The following is a 26,409-nucleotide window of genomic DNA, read 5'->3' as shown; positions in this document are numbered from 1 at the left end:
CAACTTAGAAAACTATGAAATTGTTTCAAGTTAATGAGGGCCTAATTGCTTTTTACTCTAGGCTTGTGATAATTAAAGTACCCTTAAAATGTCTAAAACTTTCTGTCTTTCTCATGTTAACTTTTCAACAGTTTGAAAAGCCAGATAGTACTATTAGGCTTACAATAAAATTTAGTAGTCCTCTGCTTCATTCGCCCCCCTTCTAATCCTACTTCCTAAGGCAAACATTTTCAAATATTTTATCTGTTTCTTCTGTTGTTTATCTCCAAATTTAAACTAACATGCTCATACTACCATTTCTTGGGTTTTTATCATTGTAGATATCATAATTAGTTCCTAAAAAGATGTGGATTTAGCTCTCTTAAACCCTCTAACCTCCCTGCCCCAAGATACATGCAGTTCAACATATCCTCATTTTCTCTTTCATTCTCTTAATCTAGTTGTACACAGTCACCATTTGTGATTAAATTAGTATTCACCTGATTTAATTCAGGGTTTTACCTGAATTAATTTCATTGACCATTGAGGGTTTATAGTTAATGCAACCCTTCAGTGTACTTTGATTATTACCTTTTTGCTGCATTTTGTTTTGTTTTTCTCACTTTTCATTGGCTCAGTTTGCTTTGCGTGCATAACTAATGCACTCCCAAACACTTCACTACACTGAAGATCCCTGAATACATGTAAATGCATAAAATCTCCTCTCAGTTCTATTTCTTTTTTGGGCACCCCTCCTGGGACCTCTACCCTCTTGCTCCAGTCGGTGTTCACTTTTCTGGAGCTGGCTGGACAGCTGTTATCCTGGAGCTTTCCTTCAGCCATCATCCCAGCAGTTTCCTCTGGGTTGGATTTCCTGGATTCTGCCTTCCTCTTCTTCCTCTTCCTCTTCTCTTGTTTTGGTGAAGTATATCTTCAGAAGCTACTCGAGAAAGGGTATCTGGATGGAAAAGGATGTAAGTACTAAACATGTATTTAGTCTGCCCTCATTCTTGATTGTTTGGCTGAGTATAGGATTCTGGGTTGGAAATTATTTTCTTGAGTTTTGAAGGTACTGTTCATCTTAAGAAGCAAGCCATTCGAATGTTTGATCCTTTATTTGTGACCTGTTGTTTTTGACTCTGGATGCACCTGGAAACGGTTTTCTTTATCCTTAACATTTTGAATTTGTCAGCGATGTCCCTTAGTGTGTAGGTTTTTTCATTTATTTCTCTGAATACTCGGGTTCTTTTAGTTTAAGAAGTCATCTTTTTTAGTTCTAGAAACATTTAAAAATATTGTGTCTTTAATAGTTTTCTCTTCCCATCTTTGCTCTCTTTGCAGCTCCTGTTTCTTGGGTCTGGGTCCTCCTGGGATAACTGTTCAGTTAAAAAAATGGTTTTTGGTCCATTTACTGTTTGATATCACTGATCCTTTTTATTTATTTATTTATTTATTTAGGCTTACATGAGCAACATTGTGGTTACTAGATTCCCCCCTTATCAAGTCCCCACCACATACCCCATTACAATCACTGTCCATCAGCATAGTAAGATGCTATAGAATCACTACTTTTCTTCTCTGTGCTATACTGCCTTCCCTGTGCCCCCTCTACATTATGTGTGCTAATCGTAATGCCCCTTATACCCCTTATTCCTCCCTTTCCACCCATCCTCCCCAGTCCCTTTCCCTTTGGTAAGTGTTAGTTCATCTTGGGTTCTGTGAGTCTGCTGCTGTTTGTTCCTTCAGTTTTGCTTTGTTCTTATACTCCACAGTTGAGTATAAGAACATACTTGTCTTTCTCCGCCTGGTTTACTTCTCTGAGCATAATCCTCTAGCTCCATCCATGTTGTTGCAAATGGTAGGATTTGTTTTCTTCTTATGGCTGAATAATATTCCATTGTGTATATGTACCACATATTCTTTATCCATTCATCTACTGATGGACACTTAGGTTGCTTCCATTTCTTGGCTATTGCAAATAGTACTGCAATAAACATAGGCATGCATATGTCTTTTTCAAAATGGGTAAATGGGTTCCTGCATTTTTAGGGTAAATTCCTAGGAGTGGAGTTCCTGGGTTAAATGGTATTTTTATTTTTGTTTTTTTGAGGAACCTCCATACTGCTTTACACAATGGTTCAACTAATTTACATTTGCACCAGCAGTGTAGGAGGGTTCCCCTTTCTCCACATCCTCGCCAACATTTGTTGTTTGTCTTTTGGATGGTGGCTGTCCTAACTGGTGTGAGGTGATATCTCATTGTGGTTTTAATTTGCATTTCTCTCATGATTAACGATGTGGAGCATCTTTTCAAGTGCCTGTTGGTCATCTGAATTTCTTCTTTGGAGAAATGTCTGTTCATATCCTCTGCCCATTTTTTAATTGGGTTATTTGCTTTTTGTTTATTGAGGTGCGTGAGCTCTTTGTATATTTTGGATGTCAACCCCTTATCAGATATGTTATTTATGAATATATTCTCCCATACTGTAGGATGCCTTTTTGTTCTACTGATGGTGTCATTAACTGTACAGAAGCTCTTTAATTTGATATAGTCCCACTTGTTCATTTTTGCTTTTGTTTCCCTTGCCTGTGGAGATAATGTTCATGAAGAAGTTGTTTATGTTTATATTCAAGAGTTTTGCCTGTGTTTTCTTTAAGAGCTTTATGGTTTCATGACTTATATTCAGGTCTTTGATCCATTTCGAGTTTACTTTTGTGTATGGAGTTAGACAGTAATCCAGTTTCATTCTCTTACATGTAGCTGTCCAGTTTTGTTCACTGATCCTTTTTTGTAAAGCCATTTTTGTTTGTTCTGCTCTCTGACTGTTGCGTGATAGGCTTTCCTCAAATATCTGACAGTCCTTAGTTATTTAAGAGTCAGACTGTAACAAGCTGCCTGGGAGCTCTGTGTGCATAGTTAGGGCTTGGTGACTAGTGGGCCTTATACTGAGCGGTATAGGTTAACAGGGTAGAGATGTAGCAGTTCTCTTAGAGTATATCCAAATTCCTATACTCCTCTCTCTTGTATTGATCAGTTTCCCCATAAAAGGATCTTCTTGTTTAGAAGGCACAAGCTCACCTCTAGTGCTCTGGGAACTGAGTAGGGAAACGGTCTGGAGGACCTATTGTTTCAGGCGTTTTCCTTTTGCCCTTTCAAGTAATTTCTGGTGCAATTTCTTCCATTATATTCCCTCGCTTTTCAGTATGGAACACAATCCATGTGCTCCGCTTCTCTGGGTCAGCTTCTCTTGAGAGCAGATCTCCACATTTCTACTGGCACTGGAAGGAGTTGCCTGGCTTTCTAGAGTGGAGGAGATCTCCAGGTGTGTAAGGCATGGTTGACTTCTGCTCCTAAAGACTTCTGAGCAGTTTTCTTGTTCAGAGCCTTACTCTGCCCTTTGCCTTTGGAAGCCCATGTGTCTGGAATTCCTGAACTTTTCCAGGATTGTAGGAGTTGGCTTCCTTCTTGGTTTGCACCTGACTCTGCTGTCTCTGACTGCCTTCTACTCTCCAGGCTTTATATATTAATTTCCTTCATTTTACAAAGTCAGTCACCATTGTTCCATGTGCTTTCTAATTTCCAAATGTTAGTGTAACTTGCCTTCTGTCCTCTCTTTTTTTCTATTTTCTTTTTCCTTATGGATTTATGCCTAATTTTTACCTTAGTGTCATCTTAGCATATTTCTGGAAGGAATGGAGACAAACATTAGTTCACTTGGCTTAATCATAAGGTTTTTGATACAATGGTAACATTTCTTCCTTTTCTCCTTTTTTCTCTTTCATTTTAATCTTGGAATTCTAGTTCCTTTTTAAAAAAGTTCACTGATTAGTCACTGTTTTTGATTATTCTGAATACGGTTACTTAAATTGACTTTAAGACTTTGAAGAGGTCAAAAAACCAAAAAGAAGATACTGATGTCCCTTGGTTACTAATTTACTTTCATCTATAGCCTATAACTTAATTTTTAGTACAGTTGGTTTTGTGTGCTAGGACCCCTATACCTTTGTTTTTTGGAGGGAAACCATTATTGGCCACAAGGACCTTAAACTTCTCCAGGCTGGCTTTACACTTAAATTTACACACATACTGCATTTATGTATATAACATGTTCAAGGCTCTGCTTAAACACTGGGGAAAGATTTATTTTCTCTTATTTGTGGCTGAACAGGATTGACTTTCTTATTGGACTAATAGCTAGATGATAGTCCAATCTTTGTCATTTTAATTATTATCATCCAGAATGATTTTAAAGTAATTTTTCAGAAAACAGTTACCAGATTACATAGTAGTTCCTGTTTTATTTTTTACAGTATTTTGCATTGTTGCTTTTCAGCAATTTTGATGTTGTAAACTCTTATAATTTATTGGACTGCTATGATAATATATAATTATATAACTGATTCTCAAGATTTGTGTAAGTAATAATAGAGGTGAGTGTGTAGTAGGTAATGTGATGCTTTATGCATATTTCTCTTTACAGTAAAGCCATTTGCAAATGAAGAAGAATACAAGAAAACTGAAGAAATTGCCCAAAAATTTCAAAGTGGTATTGGAAAAACATTGCACCAGAAATTACTTGAAAGAGCAAAAGGAAAAAGAAATTGGGTATTTATCTTATTGCATTTATAACTAGAAATTGATGGTTAGAGAATGAAAAATAAAAACGTACATAGCTTTCATTTTAAAATAATTACTGTAAAAATCTTTGCAGTCATTGTTATCATTATCATCATTCCAAAGAACGAATGACTTGCTTAACTCTTAAGTGTTTTGAGGGGTGTATGTGGGGTGTATGTTCCTCTCATCATATAGGAAACTTATTACAGTGCAGATTTCCTGCAACCAGTGATTCTGATTTAGCATCTCTGGAATGGGGGCCCAGAAATCCTTATTTTAACAGCTGCTCCATGTGGTTCTGATGCAGGTGGTCTGTAGAACATGCTTGAGAGAATATTTTGTCCAGGTAATCATAGCCTAAAGAAAACCTGAAATACCAAAATAGACATGTCACATAAGTGGCATAGAAATATTTAATCAGTGCACAGGAGAAAAAGAGCAATTACAAAATTGGTGTTAAAAATGGTTATGAGTATCCTATATTTTGGTTAGATAGATTGAGGAGACCTTGGTATAATAATTACCTAGGGTCTCAATTTTCCACAAGGAATCTTCTTTGACTTCTTCAGCCTAACTACTCTACTTCTGTAGGATGAACCAGAGGCTGTTTTCTCATATTAAAAAAACATTGCCTTAGTCTAGAAATAGTGATTGTAACTATCTCTTAGTTTTAGAAGTAAAAAGCAAGTCATCTTGGGTAAGATTCCTCAAGGGAGGAACAACCTAAGACAGGCACAGTCGCAGGGGGGCCATCAGGTGAGAATTTGGGGATCAACAGAGGTGAGGCTCAGAACCTCACCCCCCCTGCTTGGAGAGAAATCTTCTGCATCCGTGGATGTCTTGCTGCCCTTGTCTATCCTGGATTAATACTTAGTCCATAGGCACACACCTGATCATCTGATCATCTACATTTGCCTTCTTACAGCACTGAACTATGTTTTCTACCTTTATCTTGCATCTACCTACCACTTCAGCATTTTATTAAAAATAAAAATAATAATAATAATAGGAGAAATGTGGGATCAACATATAAATCAAGTACAAAAATCAAACGAATATTCATATTTGACCTGATTGTTTATAGGTCATAATGCATGATCAAAACCGAAAGTTTCTGTGATGAATGCCCTTGTACTGTTCACCATGTAAGAATTTATTCACTATGTAAGAATTCGTTCACCATGTAAGAACTTGTTCGTTATGCTTCAGAAGATTGGAGACTGACGAGAATTAGGCTTGAGATGGATTAACGATTGTACATTGAGCGTTGACCCCCCTATACTGAATTTTATTGTTGTTAACAACCATTTGATCAATAAATATGAGAGATGCCCTCTCAAAAAAAATAAAAATAAAAATAAAAATAAAAATAAAAATAAAAATAAAAATAAAAATAAATAAATAAATAAAAAGCAAGTCATCTTTTCTTCATCCATTGGTACCTGTGATGGAACAATAAAACTTTATACTTCCAGCTTCTTTTATTTTCAATCTTCAACCTTGAGTGATCTCAGTTAAATTAGGTAAAGGTGAAGTTGTTCTCTTCATATCCTTTTCACTTATGTCTTTTTTTGAATGACTGATTATTGTTTATAATATCAATTTCCTCAAAAATAACTCCAGGTTATTAATGAGATCTGCTTATGCATGAAATTCAATTGCATATTGTGAAAGAGGAACATATAGAAAGCCATGTCTGTGAAAAATCTGAATTAGCTTTAAGCCTTCTGAAAAGTTAAAAAATTTTGATTTAGTGTTTCAGTATTTACTTGGAAAAGGAAAATTGTTAAGTACCTTATTAATTTTTTTAATTAGAAATTTGTTGAGTATCTGTAGTACCCTGGGTACTCTGAGAAAACATCTAAGTACTTCATTAGGTCTTTGTGACTTCAATGTGGTCTGTCAGAAAGTGCCTTTTCAGTGCTTTCTTGTTTCTGGTTTTTGATAATTTAGTTAAACTGAATAGTATTTAAGATTCTATAGTTCCAAAAGAAAAAAATGATCACAATAACATTTTTCAATATCTATGATGATTTAAAACAAAAAAATGTGTTTTAAAGTGTTGAAGAGTAATTAAGAAGAACAAATGTAGCTGCTTTTTTTTCTCCTCAGTAGTTACATATTTAAGTATTATCAATAGCATTAGGCTGTTGTTCTTAATTTCTTTTAGCTGGAGGAGTGGTGGCTGAATGTTGCCTACCTGGATGTTCGTATACCATCACAATTGAATGTGAACTTTGCGGGTCCTGCATCGCATTTTGAACACTACTGGCCTCCAAAAGAAGGCACTCAGTTGGAAAGAGGAAGTATAAGTCTTTGGCATAATTTGAACTACTGGCAGCTGTTAAGAAGGTAAGGATAGTTATGTGAATTTAGTAACATATTTACTTAAAGTAAATGTTCAGAAGCTTAATTTACTTATTTGGAGATGAATACTACTGTTGTGACTATTTGGTTTATAAGTTTAACAATGATTTCTTGATCAAAATGCTTTTTCTTTTTTAATAGAGAAAAAGTGCCTGTTCATAAAGTTGGAAACACTCCTCTAGATATGAATCAATTCCGAATGCTATTTTCCACTTGCAAGGTTCCAGGAATCACTAGGGATTCAGTTATGAGTTATTTTAGGACTGGTAAGTACAAAACACCAGTACTTTTTTTGGTATAGCTGTTGGGATTTGGGTAGTTTTGCTATAGTTTCCACTATGGCACTGGGGAACAAATATTTTGAAGAATATTTCTTATTGGATTTTAACTAATCAAAGGCTTCCTGAGAACCTTTTAGTCATTTTGACTAGTTGGAAATAATCTACAGGAATGGATTTTCTAAACTGTTTTATATGATTCTGTACAAACCTGATACTTAGGTTGCATTGTTTGAGAGTTTAAATTTTAAAGAGTAGAATTATAAATCAGAATTTTAGGAAATCAGCATATGATCTGGACTCTTGTCTTTCTAACCTCATTCCTTCTTAATCTGAATTCTCTTTTGAGTATTTGCTTCTTTCTGCTCATCATGCCCATTTCTCTTTGTGAGTATGCCGCCTGCAAATATATGTTCCCCTTAGGTGATAGCCTGGTGTTAGGTTTCTTGAAGGCATATGAGTTCAGATTGACTCAACAAAGTTTTTGTTTTTACTGTCAGTTTAATGGCAATTTCTGCTTTGCATCCTAGCATATCTTGAAATGGAAAATACTTTTATAGGAACTGCTGGTTTCCTGTTACTTAAGGAATTTTTTTATTTTATAAATTTAATAACATAGTTTAGAATTACTGCAGAACATAATTATTAATGAATATTTTTCTTACATAAAATTTATTTAAAGACAAAATTTCTATAGCCAATTTTGCTTGTAGTGTGAGGGATATGAGTTAAGTTTCATGTAGAACACAATTCCTCTTTGTAAACCTCTTTAGGGGCTTGAGATATTTAATGTCTTCAAGCTCACACACATTTACCTTGATGTTCTAAGTGAAAGAATTAAAAGAAAGAATTAAAGAACCAGGGTTATTTATTCATGAAGTTTCATGCCTAAATATGAATGGAGAAGGTGAACAGGAGAAAATTGGTATGAGAATAGCAGTAGGAAAGAGAGACAATATGCATTCTCAGTTAAGAACTAATATCAGTAGACCTGGTTTTGAATTCATTCTTTCTCAGTTTGTAGGGGTGCTCCTAGGTAAGGTAGCCAGTGACAAATACTATACAGAGAATTCAAATAACATGAGTAACTGAGTGGCTGTTTTAGGTAGTCAGAGAAGGCCTCTGTGAGGATCTGATGATAAGGTGATACAGCACAGTTTTTCTGTTTTTTTATTTTGTTTATTTCAGTTTGTTGGGTTGTATTTTGTTTGTTTTTGGTTTTGTGTTCTGGGGTAGAGGGGAATTTCTCTGAGCATGAATAAACTTGGCAGATTTGAAGGACACTTCGTGGATGGCGCAGAGTAGACAGGAGGCAGAGGGGCAGATTGGAAAGGGGACTGGAAGCTAGAACACAATGTTTTGTAAGCCAACCAAGGTTTTTGGCTTTTATTTAAAATGTGAATATGTAGATACTGTATCTACACAGTAGATTTTGAAAAAGAGTGATGTGATCAGGCTTATGTTTTGAGAAGATTATTCTACTTGCTGCCTGAAGAATAGATTTTTTAGTAAAGAGACAAGTGTAAAAGCAGAGAGATCAGTTGGAAAGTTGTTTCAGTAGTCCAAGTGAGCCATAATGATGACTTGTACTAGGGTGGCAGTATGGAGGTGGTGAAAAGTTATTAGAGTCTGGATATATTTTGGATTTGGGGTTAGCAGAATTATTCATAGCTTGGTTGTGAGATGTAAGAGGAATCAGATGACATCGAGATAATTGGCTTGAGTAACAAACAGGGTAGATAGGTGTGTTGGTTCATGAGGTGGGAAAAATTGGGAGGAAAACAGAAAGTCCTTTAGAATATGTTGAGTTTAAGATGCCTTTTAGACATTTAAGTGGAAATGTAAGTAGGCAGTTGGATACAAAGTTTGCAGTTCTAGGGAGAATTCATACTGCAGATACAGATTTAGGAGTCATCAGCAGCAGGCATAGAAATTGATTTTAAAATCATAGGGTAGTTAGAATTACTTTAGAACATGTGTAGGTGAAGATGACCAGGGGATCCAGTACTGATTCTTATCACAATCAAACACAATCAAACACGGTATTGGTGGAAGAGCCAACAAGAGACTAAGGTAGGCAGAAACAAAGACAGTAGTCTCCCAGAGGCCAATGGAAGGAAGTGTTTCATTTATTGCTCCTGAGAAGTCAAATGAGTTAAAAAATTGTCACCTTTGAATTTGTCAACATGATGTGGACAGAAGCTGCCCTTGACCAAAATAGTCTCAGTAGAAGTTGGCGAAGGGAGCTCAGCTGGAAATGAAAGCAAACTGAAGACGTGGTCACAACGTTTGGAAATAATGCTGCAGAAAAAGTGTTGATGTGCAGTGGGAGATTTTTTGTTTTCATTTTTTTAATGGGTGATGTTATAGGAATGACATAGAAGAAAAAGTAATCTCACAGGGGAAAGGATAAGAGGATGAAGTCATGAGGAAGGTAAGGCTGAGAGAGACAAGAGCAGAAGTGGTGGAGGGTTTGGTCTTTGACAGGAGGGAGGGTGAGGGACTGTGGCAAGTGTGCATCTAGATGCTGACAGATTATCCAATATTGTTGGAGGAAGATGAGTAGGCCCTCTGTGTCGCCTGTGGTTTCCTTGGTGAAATAACGACAGAGGTGATCAGCTAGGGTGGAAGGCATGAGGGGAAAGGAGAAGGTTGGAAATAGTCATTTTGGAACGTGGGAAAAGCCAACATGCTTTGGAGATGTAGCTAAACAGTATGGAGTGTCCATTTGAGATGTGTTTTTGTGAATTTAAAGTTAGACTAAATGGTGTGCTTTTTTGTTTTCTTCACCAACACTCAGGGGTAGGTATAGAGGAAGAGGGAGTCATGGATTTAAGGGTTTTTGCAAGGGAGAAATTGTAATGTTGAGCCATGAACTCTATGCTGGATAAGGAGAAAATTAAAGAAATTACATGTTTGGGGTGAGGTGGGGGGTGAGGGCAGCATGTAAGCTGCTGTGGCTTAGAGGCTAATCTCAATAAGTTGGCAACACTTATGACCAGTTTTTGTTACTTAACACTTAAGAGACCATTAAGACTGTTTCAGTCAGGCCTTCTATCCTGTTTACCTTATTTTTCCCAAGAAGTTCAGGCTTCCCGTGTCATGTCTTGTCATCTGGATTCATGGATTTGTTCAAGCCTAATTTGATCCAAGTTCCCCACCCTCCATCCCTCTCTAAACCCCTTTCCTGTACTTTCTGGATCTCAGGGTGGCAAATGCATCGTCCTCAACCTTTTCTCTGAAAGCTCCTGTTTCCTTCTGAAATGTATAGTTACTGAAACTGGGTTATTCTTTGAGCTTATCACTTTCCCTATAAAAGTCTCAAGTGAATATTTTTTCTTGTACTGTTCTTTGTTATGAGAGGGCATGTAGGAAATGGTGGTATCAGCTTTACTTCCCATTGCCCTTTCCATGTTCCCTTCTTCCTTACAATTGGAGCTTGGGGGAAAAAAGTGCGATCAGGCTGTATCACTACTACTCGTTGTTGTTGCAGTGGCATTGTCGTTCACTGATTGCTTTAGCACCAGTGTCACTGTCCTATGATACATTACTGCCTCATCCACATTCTTGGTTACTTTAGCTTCCAGTTAATGATCCAAGGCGTTTCCTTTCCTTCACTTTCTTCCTCTAGGAATCTGTGCCTCCACTGCTTTTCAAGCAGCCATCCACTCCCTTGGTAATGCCCTAGACCTTGTTAGTACAAAAAATGTTCTCACTTCTAATGTAATCATGAGCATCTCAATCCGATCTCCACCTTCTCTTCACAACTCCTCTAGGAGTCTACGTCAGCTGTCTCTTGGACCACGTTGTGATCTACAGTTTGATTACCCTACAGGTCCTCACAGTTGCGTTCCCCCCTCCCTGCCCCCAGTCTTCACTTCTGCCTGTGGTTCTTCACTGTGATCACTCCTTGGCACATATGTGCAAATCGTTTCCCACCTGTGCATACCCTCCCCACCCCATTCCCACCTTAACATTGCTTACATTTCAGTCTTCTGTCTTACTTCTACATATCAAAGATGCCTACCTTAGCAATTTCCTTGGTCAAGGAAAACCACAAAACCTCACTTCTCAGTTAAACCTCAAATCAGCCATAGCACTACTTTGCCAAAACCTTTTGTCAGGTTATTCCCTCACTTTCAGAGATTTTCATACTTTCTCCTTCCTTATTCTCAGTTAATAATCCTTTTCTGTTAATAAGTGTAAAGTAGTCTTTCCATCACCAAATTTACTGGCCTATCTGGTAGGCAGAATAATGGCCCCCCAGAGATGTCCACTTCCTAACCCTTGGAACCTGTTGATGAGGTAGGTCACATGGTAAAGGGGAATTAAGGTTGTGGTGAAATTAGGACTGCTGACCAACTGATCTTGAGATGGGGAGATTATCCTGGTTTATTCGTCTGGGCCCAAAGTAGTCACAAGAGTTCTTACAAGTGGAAGAAAGAGGCAAAAGGGAACCAAAGAGATGGCAGCATGGGCCTTGTACACCCCTGATAGCTTTGAAGATGGAGGAAGGGAAACGTGAGAACAGGAGTGCAGGCAGCCTCTAAAAGCTGGAAAAGTGGAGGAAATGGTTCTTCCCTGGAGCCTGCAGAAGGAACACAGACCTGCTTACACCTTCCGTTTAGCACAGTGAGACACATTTTAGGCTTCTGGTCCCTAGACCTATGAGATAAATCTGTGTTGTTAGTGGTAATTTGCCACTAAATTAAATTTGGTGGTGATTGTTACAACAGTCATAGAAAATATATTCATGCAAATGTTTGTCCATCCTGCAACCCCTCTGCAATATACTATTGCACACTCATATACTTTGCCTTCCCTTTTTAAAAGTGGATGAACTTATGACTCCTGAGGACACCCTTTCTATATGGTGCACTGGGCCCCACCTCCTCTTTCCTAATCAAGGACCTTGCTTCTGGATTTTCCTCTCTCTCTCTGCTGCATTATCAGTTTTCCCTTTTTACTGGATTGTTCCAATCTGTAATCTCTCCCATTTTAAAATGGGAAAATACAACCTCTTGTCTCCTTCAAGTGTCATACTGCTGTGGAAGCCACCATCCCCTTTCACTTAGGTAGTTCTCACGGGACCCACTTCATTTGTCTCCTGACTGATTTTGCTGTATATTCTTTTTCTCTTATAATCTCTTCTTCATCTAGTAGCTGGAGTGACCTTTGTAAAGTACTAATTGGATTGCGTTATTGCTCTCCTGCCTAAAACCTTCCATTGGTTCCCTTCCTATCATACTTCAGATTCAAAGCCCTTCCTGAGACCAGGATCTGGCCTCAACCCTATCTGCCATTCTTACCTTTTCTCTTTTTGCTGCAGCTGTACTGACCTGTTTTCCTTTAAGCAAACCAGCTCATTTTTGTCCTTGCTGTTTCCTCTGCCTAGAACTCTTTTGCAGATACTTCCATGGTTGACTCCTTCATTTAGGTCTCTGCTCCAGTCACTCCTCTTAATGCCCATCCTGAGACAGCACCTTCCTGTCAGGTCACCATCCTTCCAACATTTGTTCATTAATTTGGCAGTATGCTCCTTTTCCTTTTTTCTTTTCAGCCCTAAATTTTGAGTATGGTGTGGTCAGTAGATGACAGAAATTAAGGTAGTGGTGGCAAATATTAAAGGATGTAGAGGTTTTTAAAGGGGAAGAGAGAAGAATGGCTTGGAAGTAACCATAAGGGACAAGGGAAGTACATACTGCACCTCCTAGGACTTGATGACATACGGTATGAGAAGACAGTAGTAGAGCTGTCAGAAAAAGGTCCCTCATCAGAGTCAATGAATAGATTTCATGAGATAATGTGCATAAAGCATTTAGCACAGTTCTTCGTGCATAATATCAACCAGTAAATTTCCTTCCATTAGCAGTATATGTCTTCTTTAACTTCTACCTCTTTTTCTTTTTTTCATTTCTTAGAAGGAGCAGAGATCATAGAAGAAGACCCTTGTCAAAGGGACTAGTACTTGAAAAATTTGGTTAAATCAGAATAGTCTGAAGTTTACAACAAACAAATAGTTCTTGGGGAGTTAAGGTGTGCCAAAGGAATCATAGAATCAGTGATCCGTGGTTTACCAGGTATTATCAGAGCCTTAAGTAAAACTACAGATTGGGCAAAATTCTTCCTCATTGCCACTCAGGCATATAACGCCCTTATTCTAGAAAACGATTTTATTGAGAAATCAGAGCTGGATATTACTGCAGTTAAATTATCTGATGGATAGTCAGCATGACAATAATACCAGAGAGAAACTTATTAATTCAGATAGCTTTCCTTCAGGGTTCCTCTGCTACCTTTTTCCCTTCCCATTCCTATCCATAAATAAAACTAGAAATCCCTGCAGCAGTTTGGGACTTAAATGAGTCACAAGGTGTACAAGTATTTGAAACTCCCATGGACTAATTGGTGTTTCATGGCAGCAGGTTTCAAGAGCATGTATTTATAATACCTGAAATTCTATCACCTTATTAAAGTGTTTTTGTTCATGTGACTTATTTGATGAATATGATAGAAAAAATATTAGAAGAAAAATTTTTTTCCTGTTGGATGTAAATATCCAGCTTTATTTTACTCTTGTTTATCTTGTTTAACAATGTTTGAGTCTTGTGTTTTCTTATTCCAGAGAGTGAGGGGCATTCCCCAAGTCACGTGGCAGTGCTGTGTCGAGGCCGAGTTTTTGTCTTTGATGTATTACACGAAGGATGTTTGATCACCCCACCAGAGATTCTCAGGTTTTCAAACTGCTTTCTTGAGTCTTGTTAGGTCTTAAGCATTTGCTTGAGTTAAATGCATGTCATAATTGTCTTTTTATAAAGTGATGCCAGTTAACTTAAAAATAAGAATTTTATATATGCTGATTTTTTAAAAATTATTTTTAATTAAGATTTTTTATTTTACTAGATGTATCTAAAAATATTCTACTTGGAGAAAAGGAAAACATTACAATATTACCAATCACTTTACTTACCCCAAAATTAATCATTGTTATTAATTTGGTGTATTCTATCCTTGCAGATCTATTGCAGTGAATTTAGATGCACATACAGAGTTTAAAAAAGAATATATGTGTACATAGTATGTATTAAATAGGACTCTTTAAAACATACATGTACTATACTGTCTCACCTAATGAATATGCTTCTTCTAAAAAATTAAGACTTCTTTAATATAATTAATGTATAATCATTCAAATTGTCTAGATTGTCTTATAAATGTTGAGTTGTATATATCAATATATATTTTAATACTTTTTTAGTAAGTGTTGCAAACATATAAAAGTATACACAGAAGTATACAGCTGTCATGTGACTATCACCTAGGTTAAGACATAAAACATTTCTAGTACTCCAGAAACCCCCCTGGTACCACTTCCCAGTTACTATGCTTTCCCTCCTTCCTAAGGACAATCGTTTAGGTTGCTTATAGTTTTTATTAGTACAAAAAGTGCTGCTGTGAAAATTCTTGTACAAGTTTTTTGATTACATGTGCATGCATTTCTATCTGCTCATGCATGAAAGGAGTTGCTGAATCATAGAGTAGTATTCATTCAGCTTCAGTAGATGATGTCAATTTTCTCAAATAGTTGTGCTAATAAGCACTTCCATTAGTGTATGGGTAGTGTAGGAGTTCTTTATTCTGGACATGAGCTTCTCATTGGTTTTTTGTTGAAATCTACAAAGTAGATGTTTATATAACTGCCTTTTCTTTCTATTAAAGGTGTCTTTTAGATTGATATGTTCTTAATTTGAATATAGTTCAATTTATCAATCCTTTACCATATAGATTATAATTTTTTTGTCCTGTTTTAAAAAAATTTTCCCTCACCCAGTGTCAAGAGGATATTTTCCTTCATTGTATTCTAGACTTGTATTGTTTTGTCTTTCACATTTACATTAACAGTCTGCCTAGAAATTGGTTTTTCCATGTGGCGTGAGGAAGATATGTTAGGTATTTTTCTTCAGTTCACTTTTTTTAGTCAATAACAAAGTGATATTTTTATATGGGAAAATATACATCTACCTTATTCTTTTAACTCTTGCATAGAATTTCATCAAATGGACATACTATAGTTGGATCATTCCTCCTATAGTACATAAGGTAGTTTCCACTTGCTGCCATAACAAATAATGAACATTTTGAAGGATGACTATTTGTGTATTTGGGAGAATGTATTAATAGTTTGATATTAGAAGTGAAATTTCTGGATCATAAGATACGTACATTTAAAATATTTAAGTCAAATAGTCATCCAGAGGGGCATTATGTTCCCTGCCAGTATTTCAAGAGGATATCCACTTCTCCACATAATTGCTGACATGATATAATTAAACTTAAAACATATAATGAGCTGAGAGGTAAAAAATGATCATTGTTGCTTGAATTGGCACATTTCTCATTAGGGAGGTTAAATATTCACCATTTGTACTTTTACTTCTTTGAGTTTCTCTATTTTTTTATTGGCTATTTTTAAAATTCTCACTGATTTGTAGCAGTTATGTGTATGTCTGGACACTAATTCTTCATTGATTATGTGTGTTGCAAACATTTTCTTACAGTTACATTTTTTTTGGTAATTATGCACACATCATTAATTTTGATGCAGGCAAATGTATCATCTTTGATAAAAGAATAAAGACATCTTTTCTTTTAGGTATTTTGCATGTGTATCTTTGATAATATTTCTGTATGTTTCAGTTATATTTTTTAATATGTTGGATACAAATTTGACATACAATTCTAGATCAGGATTATTCAAAGCCACTCTTCCAGAAATTGCATACATTTGACCTATGGGCCAAATTCAGCCTATGCCTTGTTTTACTTGGATAACAGAATTTAAATCACTATTTCAAAATTGGGAAAATTCACATAAAAGTATGATTTTCTGGTTTCTTTTTAAAAAATATCAAAATTTTCTTCAGATATTTAATTCTCTATTAATTCAGCCTCCATGGTGGTTTTCTTGTCTCCATATATTTTATATAGTCATCAGTCTTACAGCATTAAAATTCAAGTCTGATTGGATTTCACCTTGGCTTAACATTCTTACATGGTTCCTTGTGGTCTAGAATAAAGTCCCAGTTTCTCAGCAGTGTTCTAGATCTGACCTTTGCTTACCTCTTTAGCTTTGTGTCCTGCTCTTCCCTCTTGTGCATCCTGTACGCCTACCTGTTTCTCTGCTTGCAATTCTTGTAACGCATCAGATTACCTGTGCTTTTTGCATTTACTCATGTTTTCTCTTTGGAATGTTCTCTCCCGCCTTTTCCACCTTTAGAGTAAACATTCTTACTTGTGCTTTTTATGTCTGTTCATGTGTCCCCACAAGGTCAACTGTTTCCTAATTTCCTATTCCCTTTCCTCTCCCTAAGCCCCAAAGAGTTAGTTAGCCTTCATTAGTCTCTTTGTGTGCCTTGTATTTGTCTTTATTACATTGATTATAAGGTTGTATTGAAATAACTTATTTCTGTTTTCATATGCAGATAGAGCTCTGAGAGAATAGTAATCAGGTCTTTTTTTTTTTTATTTCCCTTTGCTTACTACAAAAGAGCATGTGTGTATGAACAAGTGATCAGGTCAGTTCTGTGCATTAGGAAATTTTATCTAGAAATGTAAGACTCATAGGTATAAGAGTGATAAAATTCGGAATCTTAGTGAGTTGGAGTTCTTAGTGGGTTCTCAAAAGGAATGTGGTAAAATCTGCAGTAATCCAGGAAAGAAGTAAGAGATTGGGACTTTAAAAGAAGGGACAGATGCAGAAAATACTTTGGAGATAAAATTAATAAGAATTGGTGACTATTTAGAAAATGGGAAGGTATTAAATATGACTGAAGTTTTTCAGCTTAGTTGAGTAGGCAGATGGTATCATAACAGGAGGAGGTAACAGCAGAGAAGGAATCATTTCAATTCTTTTTTTCTTGTTTTTTATAACAGCTTTATTGAGATATCACAAAGCATACTTTTCACCCATTTAAAGTTTACAATGTTGCATTTTTTTAGAATATTCACAGAATCGTGTAACCCTCTCCATGATCAATTTTGGAACATTTTTGTTACCAATAACCCTGAATAACTAGTAACTCTCCATTGCTCCCCAACTCTTCCCTCATCCATTGGCAGACACTTACCCTATCTCCCAAACACTCCCACCCCATCAGCCCTAAGCAACCACCAGTTGACTTTCTATCTCTGTAGACTTGCCTCTGCTGGACATTGCATATAAATGGAATATTATAATGTATGACCTTTTGTGTCTGGTTTCTTTCACTTAGCATGTTTTCAAGGGCCATCCATGTTGTGGCATGCATTTCTTCCTTTTTGTGGCTGAATAATATTCTGTGATATACATTTTATTTAATTATTTTATTTAATCATTCATCAGTTGATTTTGCATTGTTTCTACTTTTTGACTGCTGTGAATAATGCTGCCATGAACATCTGTGTACAGCTTTTTGTATGGACATATATTTTCATTTCTCCTAGGAGTGGAATTGCTGGGTCAGAACTCTATGTTTAACCATTTGAGGAATTGCCAGACTATTTTCCAAAGTGACTGCACCATTTTGCATTCACATGAGTAGTATATGAGGGCTCCATTTCTCCACATCCTCAACAATACTTGTTATGGTCTGTCTTTTTGCTTGTAGCTGTCCTAGTGAGTGTGAAGTGGTATCTCATTGTGGTTTATATTTGTATTTCCATAATGACAATGATGTTGACTCTTTTGATATGCTTATTAGCCATTTATATGTCATCGTTGGATAAATGTCTGTTAAGTCCTTTGTCAATTTTTCATTGGGTTGTCTTTTTATTATTGAATTATAAGACTTCTTTACTTCTTCATTCCAGATATATATTTCTTCAAAGATATATATGTTTTTTCTTGGTGTAAAGGGAACAGGGAGATAATTTTTAAATGTACATCTAGTTTGAAATGTTGGCAGAAATTGATGTAGAGCTATCCAGCAAGCATTTGGAAATTTGGTACCAGAAATTTAGAAAATGGGGTGAAGTTAGAGATTTGGTTGCCTCTTATGTAAAGGTGATAGTTGAAGGTATTAAAGAAGTGAATGAAATTACCAATGGAGAAACTTGTAGAAGAGGTTGGAGGAGGCCAGTCATAGAAATTTGGGGAAATGCACATTTGGCAGTAGAAGGAGAACAGTCGATGAAGACTGAGCAGTCAGTGAGGTAGGGAGATCACCAAGGAACAGTGCTACAAAAGCCAAGACAAGATAATTAAAGATTCACTCCTGGGTGTTAAACACTATGATGAGGAAAATAGGATGAAGATAAAAACTACTAGATTTGTTTTATGGAACATTACTGGTAACTTTCAGAAATGCAGTTTCAGGATAATCACTGGATTAGAAATACGGTCTTACATCTAAGCCTTTGTTTATTTTGAGTTGGTTTTTATGTATAGCATAAAATAAAGCTTCAGTTTTATTCTTTCTTGTGTGGCAACCACCTTTTCCCAACACCATTTATTTAAGAGACTTTTCCCATTCCCAACACCATTTATTTAAGAGACTATCCATTTCCCATTTGTATTCTTGGCACCCTTGGCACTCTTGGCAGTTTCAGTTGAGCTGTATATTGGTGGATTTATTTCTGGGCTCTCTATTCTGTTCCATTGTGTGTGTGTGTGTGTGTGTGTGTGTGTGTGTGTGTGTGTGTGTGTGTATAAAATATATGTTTTTATGCAAATAACCATACTGTTTTGAATTCTGTAGCTTTGTAACAAATTCTGAAACCAGGAACTGTGATGCCTCCAGTTTCATTCCTCTTGCTCCAAATTGCTTTGGCTATTTGGAGTTTTTTTGAGGGTCCATATGAATTTTAGGTTTTTTTTTTTTGTATTTCTGTGAAATAAATGCCATTTGAATTTGGGAGATTGCATTGAATCTGTAGATTGCTTTGAGTAGTGTGTACTTCTTATTGTTGAGTTTTGGGCAATTATTATCTGACCTCTTATTATCAAACTTAAAATGTCATTTCAGGTTTAACACATTTCCCTGGTAATTTCTGATAATGACCTCCTTTTATGAGGTGGTCATTTCCTACTAATTATGAAAACGGCCATATGAGGGAGCAGGAACAAGTTTCATAGTCAGAACTGGTGCTTTGAGGTGGTAAGGGAAGGGCAGCATCCAGTACCCTATGGAGAAAAACAGTGAGGTAGGTTTTATTATTTGTAATTGAAGCAAAATCAGAATTGGCAAAGCCACACAGGAAGAGGCAAGGCAAGTTGTTCCCACCATAGAGACAGATTATTTGGTGAAGCAGCCCTCTTCTGCTCCCCAGGACACCATCAGTGTTCAAAAGAGGGAGAGAATTTGTGGCAAGGAACTTACTTCTTCATCAGGGTTAGAGAAATAATTAAGAAACAGAGGAAATTATGCAAATCAATAATTGTATTTTTTCCCCCAGTTTTAAATGATAAAGCCACAAGTAAAGGATGGCTACTAGAGGTGCTTTTTGGCCATTATTAAGCTATATTAGTTCACTTTCTGAGAAACTTTTGGAAGCTTTTATATTGAGGTAATTTCTTAGCATGTGCCATGAGGAAGTAGGGCTGAAACTAAACCTCTGGATTTTTGACTGATGAAAATTTCTTTACGGAATGATGAAAATTAATTTTTTATGGAATAACCCTGTTATTTACCTACCATATATTTTAAGATACATGAAACTCATAAGACTGGGGCTGTAGAATGCTGTGGGAAGAAATAATTTATCCTTAGCTAATAGTCTTTAAGATATAATGGTTACAATTAACAGCACTTGTGAAAACATTTAAAACTGACTACATAGTACTTCTGTTTTGGTGTTACACACAAATACTAAGTAAGTCCTCTGTTAAATTTGTATGCCATAGTTTTTTAGTAACATAAAGATGTACATGATATTTGTGAGATTATTTAACAGAATAGTTTTTCAGGTTCTCTATGTAAGAGGTATTTACATGGACCCTGAAAGTATATTCATTTTAAAAGTATAAATTATATTATCCAAACACCAAATTTACTGATTTATGATCAAATATACTTTTGGTGTTAATAGGCCACATAGTCACTTTTTTAAAAAAGATGCAGTATCTTGCTATGCTGATGGACAGTGACTGTAGTGGGGGTGGTGTGTGGGACTTGGTGAGGGAGGGAGCCTGGTAAACATAGTGTTCTTCATGTAATTGTAGATTAATGATAGCAAAAATAAAAAAATAAAAAAATAAAAAAAGATGCAGTATAGGAGATCCATTACTGTTGAGATTGTAATCCCTTTATCAGAACATTTAAATACCAATAAACATTATGACCTGTTAAAGGCCAAAGTAGCTGTTGATCTTGCCTGTGCTCTTTCTAATTCCTCTTTCTTTAATTTTCCTTAAGGCAATTGACATACATCCACAGGAAGTGCCATAGTGAACCTGATGGGCCTGGGGTACCAGCATTAACTAGTGAGGAGCGAACTCAATGGGCTAAGGTTATAATTAATGCTTCTTTTTTTTTTTCTTTACTGAGGTATAACTGACATATAATATCATATTATTCTCAGATGTACATGATTCAATATTTGTATATATTGTGAAATGGTCACCACATATATCACCACAATAAGTGGTTAATATCTGTCACCGTACGTAGTTACAAGATTTTTTTTTCTTGTGATGAGAACTTTTAAGATCTACTCTTAGCAACTTTCAAATATGCTGTATAGTATTAACTATATTGGTACACCCCACTTTTCAGAAGTTCACGTTTTGCCATCTCACTTTTACAAAAAGGCCTACATTCGTATCTGTTTTCCCTGAAAGAAATCCAAAGAGGATTTTTCGCTTACACAAAAAAAGGCAAGAAGTGAAAATAGCGCATTCAGCATTTTGCAGCAAGTCACTATAGAGGCAGTGTGCACCCCGAGCAGGGAGAGGAGCTCCACCAACCTCCTTCCCTGGAAACTATGCTCAATGCTCCAACATCAAGCTGCCATAGTTTTGAATCATTTATGTGAGCATCTGTGTTTATCTTGATTTATTTTATGCAACCATTAGCAAGATGTGTCCTAAGGCATCAGGAAAGAATGAAGAGAGATTTTTTTGGGGGGTCTGGGAGTACTACAAAATTTTCCATATAAATTAATGGTGATTCCTTTTTCACTTTAATGCCATTTTGGCTTTTGAAAGATTATAGAATACTTTACTTTCAGATAGTGAGAGAAAACCATAATTTGATCTTTCTTAATGAACCTTTTTCCCTACAAGCTATTTTGAGATTTTTCTGGATATATTATATTTAATTTGTAGTATTTAATCATTATCTTCTTTTGCTGCAGGCACGAGAATATTTGATTAGTCTTGACTCAGAGAACTTGACTATGTTAGAAAAAATTCAGAGCAGTTTACTGGTATATTCCTTAGAGGATGGCAGTCCACATGTAACACCAGAAGATTATTCTCAGGTACTTAACTATCTTGTTCCGTATTTCTTCCCACAAATTTTTCTGGAGGACTTTTGTGTATATTGAATATGGGAAGTTTGTTATATGCAGGCTCTTGAAAGATTTTCTTAGCTATAATATATACATGTACCAAATTCAAGCCTACACATAAATCTGTAAGGCTTTGTAAATTCTTGCCACATTGTTAGTTCTGTTTAGAAATATCTTGTATGTTGTTTAAAGAAGTATGACTATTGTTTGCAAATCACATTTGTTTCCCAACCTTTTCAATTATTTGCATATACAGAAAATTGGCATAGGACACTGCCCTAAATGAGCTTCTCATGTCAAAGATGACATGAGAACCTACCTGTAACCCATACCAGTGTGCTTTAGTTGGTGAGATCTGTCCTAAGAATTTTATCACTCTTATAAGTAATTTATCATTTGTTTTTAGAATACACTGACTTTACTGATTTAAGGGTAAATGTGGCCTTACTTTTTACTCCAACCCCCCAACCCCGCCACTGGGATAATATCATTTCCTAGGAAATAATAAAAGATAGTAGTCATATTTGTAGAAGTCTCATAGTCTTTTGAAAATAGTTATTTCATAATGCATTCATCAATGTTAAATAGTAGTAATAAAATAATAACAGCACTAAAAAACCTTGTAATTAGAAATGTTTAGAAGTGTTTTTTTTTAATAGGAGAATCATCAAACTTTAGGAAAAATACATTTTAATCATTGTTGCTTAAACTTTTTTTTACTGCACTCTATAGCTAGGCATACATTTACTTTACAGCCCATTGTACACACATGTGTGCATGTACACACATATAATAGAAGTTTCACAAAATAGTAATTACTTTTGCTATCTGTGATGTACTCTGATACTTCTGTTCTCTTTTATTGTATCTTTTTAAAAGTAAATAATGTTTACTGTGTTGCACTAAGTTGATTTCATGACTCACTAATGGGCCAGAACCTACTATTTGAGAAACATGCTTACTTGGATATGAATTCTTAAAATATTTTCCATATAACTAGATTTTTTTTTTTTGAGCGCTTTTATAAAATTTTTATTTTTCAATTACATGCTCATTGTAACAAACCCAAACAACGCAAAAGTGGATGAAGCGGGTGGAGAATGGACCTGCCTTCTCCTTCCAGGTCGAAACCTTTCCCTCTGCTCATAACACATGGATGGTGGCTGAACGTGCTGCTGGCTCAGGGGCCAGACCGCCAGGCTCCCTCTGGGCCCCGCCACTTACTGACTTGAAAGCCCTGGGAAAACGACTTCTCTGTGCCTCCGCATATAACTAGACTTTAATGACTGAACTTATCAAGGCCTTTTACACTATTCAAGTTGCAAAAGCATTGTCCTTTCAATTGTGTGTCCTCTGAACATCCATGAATATTGTACTAGTTGTCTTTTTTCTGGTAGGATTTCTTGAGATTTTGAGAAATATCTAAAGTTAGGGCTAGAATTATAATCATCTCTTGAATCTCTTGAATGTAACTACTATCATTTTATTAAATTTGGTTTACCTGAAGATGAAAAATTATATATATATATATATATATATATATATATACACACACACACATACATATGTACATATATATAGAATGTATTATGCATATGTTCTATACACAGATATATTTCTAGATTTACCAAATGACTTTGTAACTTTCTAAAATGACATGTAATTTTTGAAACATTATTAATTTACACTATGGATATTAAAATGTATGGTACTTATTACCAATTTTTACTTTTATATATATATATTTAAGATATAAATACTTACAAACCAATGTTAAGGTCTTTTTAATTTGGAAATATTACATTTATTTTAGGTAACTGTAATGGTCCTTACTGGAGATCCAACAGTACGCTGGGGTGACAAATCCTATAACTTGATTTGCTTTTCTAATGGAGTATTTGGCTGTAATTGTGATGTAAGTGAACTACTGAAATTTTTTCCTTTTAATTTTTTAGGTTAATTTAATGGCAATAAACTACAATTCTTGTGCTATGGTAGTATAAGTAAACATTTTTTCAGTTTTATGACATTAGAGTAAACTGTTTAGTTTTGAAAGCTCAAGGACAAGTTATTTTCGTCTGTAGTAAGGCTAACAGTTTGATGTGTATCTGAAAAGTAGAACTTGTATATATTTTTCTGTAATATAAGCTCTTTAAAATCCACTGTTTGTTACCTGTTTGAGAATTACATCCTATTTTAAAAGATATATTATATAGCATTATGTATACTCTGAGAAATGTATGTGAATATATTTCTAGGTCTACGTAGTAATTTTTTGACTGTTCCTAAAAATGACACATGATCTTTGAAACATTATTAATTTACACTGTGGACATAAAAATGTGTGGTACTTAATACCATTTTTTACCTTCATTAAAAAAGAAAACTTGTTTTTCTTCTCTTCCCCCATGGTTGTCTTTATTAGCTCTGCTTTGCCATTTTATGATGGACGTTCAGGAAGTCTGTGAACCAAAAAAATTTTTAAATGGCCTAAATCATGTTGCAATAAGCACTTATAATCTCACTGTAACACCTTCATACAGTACAAAATTTGGTATAAAGTGGTATGAGGTAGACTTTTGTTTGTGTTTGGTGGCCTTCCAAAGCATCAGTAACTAAAATACTAAGAAGACCTGTTACATTGATCTGTGTTCAATAGTTGGATTGATTAATGTTTATTCACTTTTAGGTATTAGTGACCTCAATCAAACTGGCATTAGCTAAAGATACTTGTTAGCATAGTGGTATAGCTAAATTTGGGTAAGGCTGACTTCAGTTTCCAAAGCTTTCATTAGGAATTCCTCTCTCCATTTTTTGCTTTTCCTGTGTTTGGCTTCATTTTTAGGTAGACTACTCCATGTGATTGTTGTATACCCAATGTTATGGTTTCATAGCATTCTTAATAGATTAGTGCTCCCCATGGAAATAGCCAGCTTGTTTTTCTTCAGTAATTCCATCAAAAGTCTTGGAAATAATGGTCATTGGTTATGATTGGCCTGTGTGAACTGTACCCGTTCCAGGAAATCAGGTGGTCTTACGTGTGGTGTTTTCCTGAAGGAAAAGAGAGTAGCTTTATCCCAGAAGGTAGAGTGCTTGATGAATAGGTAATAAAACTAGTTGTCTTTATAGTAGCTCATCAGAGTGAAATGTTGCCCTGAGTCATTTTAAAGATGCATTGTCTTTCCTCTTCTTGGAGTCTACTGTTGACAAAATATTTCTCATTAATTGCCTAAGTTTTCTCTTCAACTCCTTGTTTGATTGTTCTCGACCTCTTCAGTCTGGTTTATACCCTTACTGTTCCCTGAAACTATCCTTTGTAAAGTAGCTAACTGCCTCCTGGCTTCATCCCTCCATTTGTCTTTGGCCTGTCTGCTGGGACTGCTTACTGTCTTCTTCATATATATTCTGACTCTGCCTCCATCTCTCAACACTGTTTTCCTATCTATTGATTCTAAAACAAACCTTAATGTTAGTCACACTCTTTTCCCCTGTGCCTGCTCTCTTTCCTGGTTTAATAGTTTCATTGGCCATTTTATATAGGCAGCTCTCAGTTACACTTTTCTAGTTTCTAATCTATTTTCTCATTATGAGAGTTTGTTTCACCATATTTTAAATTGTTCAAGCTGGATGTTATTTTGTTACATAAATTGCTCTCATCAAGAACACATCTTGCTTTCCTCCCTCACTCCCAACCTCCACAAAAAACTTGCACTTTAATTTTTACTAATAGCACCAACATCCTGCTGTTCATATAAATTCAGGATGAAAATAACTTTAATAATTTTTTCTATTTCTGAATAAAGAATATTGGTTCCATAATGGGCATGCAGCTCAGCACAACTGAGATGCTTTCCTGTACTAAGTGTATGGACATGTTTCATGTGTATGCATTAACACTACATATTTACAGAATTGATCTGATTATTTCCACCTGATAATCTGCTGTTAAGATTCCATGTAGATTTCCTGTTTAATGTAAGATTATTACATAAATGCAACTTAACCTATGTAAAACATTGTTAGTAAGTATATATAGTGTAAAGTAAAGCTGTTCTTAATCGAAAGCCACATTACTGCTTTCTTCATTGTTGCTTGGATATGTACTTTTGTGAATATACTAATTAATCACATTTCCCTATTGGGATTTAAAATCCTGGGGTCAACTATTTTGTCTTCTCTATATAGGCTATATCATGCGGCTTTGTGAAGGGCATATAGGAAGCCTTAATAAACATTAGTTAATAATAATAGCAGTTACTTATTATTGCTATGAGCCAAGTTCTGTAGTAAGTGCTTTAAAAGCATTGTTAAAATCATTTTGCACAGCAGTTGTATAAGAATAGGAATTATCCCAAGAGATGAGGTACTTTAAAGAATTTACTAACTTTGTCACAGTTGCACAGTTGGGAAGTGGTAGAGCTTGGGACTTGGAACCAAAATCCACCTTCTAAAACAGTATGTTACATATATTGCCTCCATATAAATTCAAAAAGAAAAGTAAAATTTTGTGAACATCTCACCAGGAAAACATCTGAATTTTCCATATTTCCTAACTTTTTTTCAATGAAATTGAGTATTAGCTTTCTACCAGGATATTTGTAGGTAGAATTATAAGTCAAAGAGACTTAAATCTTTCAGTCTTGCTCTGTCTTACTGATTACAATAAAGGAGTGAAAGATT

At 35.5% G+C, this 26,409-nt stretch overlaps 1 protein-coding gene across 8 annotated transcripts in view; it reads left to right on the top strand.

Moving 5' to 3' along the window:
• CROT (carnitine O-octanoyltransferase) overlaps window positions 1–26,409 on the top strand; it is a 68,288-nt gene that overhangs the window by 4,645 nt on the left and 37,234 nt on the right. For 7 of the 8 annotated variants that reach the window (XM_036990741.2, XM_017680427.3, XM_017680340.3 and 4 more), the window contains 7 exons: window positions 4,461–4,585; window positions 6,768–6,949; window positions 7,106–7,230; window positions 13,868–13,976; window positions 20,634–20,727; window positions 21,574–21,699; window positions 23,543–23,644. In XM_036990741.2, coding sequence (XP_036846636.1) covers window positions 4,461–4,585; window positions 6,768–6,949; window positions 7,106–7,230; window positions 13,868–13,976; window positions 20,634–20,727; window positions 21,574–21,699; window positions 23,543–23,644 — 863 coding nt within the window. Of the gene's footprint in view, window positions 1–4,460; window positions 4,586–6,767; window positions 6,950–7,105; window positions 7,231–13,867; window positions 13,977–19,244; window positions 19,423–20,633; window positions 20,728–21,573; window positions 21,700–23,542; window positions 23,645–26,409 lie in introns of those variants that run through there. The other variant, XR_012132328.1, reaches the window with a different exon arrangement.

The sequence above is a fragment of the Manis javanica genome, chromosome 6, assembly GCF_040802235.1.
Source record: "Manis javanica isolate MJ-LG chromosome 6, MJ_LKY, whole genome shotgun sequence".
Lineage (NCBI taxonomy): Eukaryota > Metazoa > Chordata > Mammalia > Pholidota > Manidae > Manis > Manis javanica.
The sequence above is the reverse complement of the archived record's forward strand: the minus strand, read 5'-3'. Positions and strand labels throughout refer to the sequence as shown.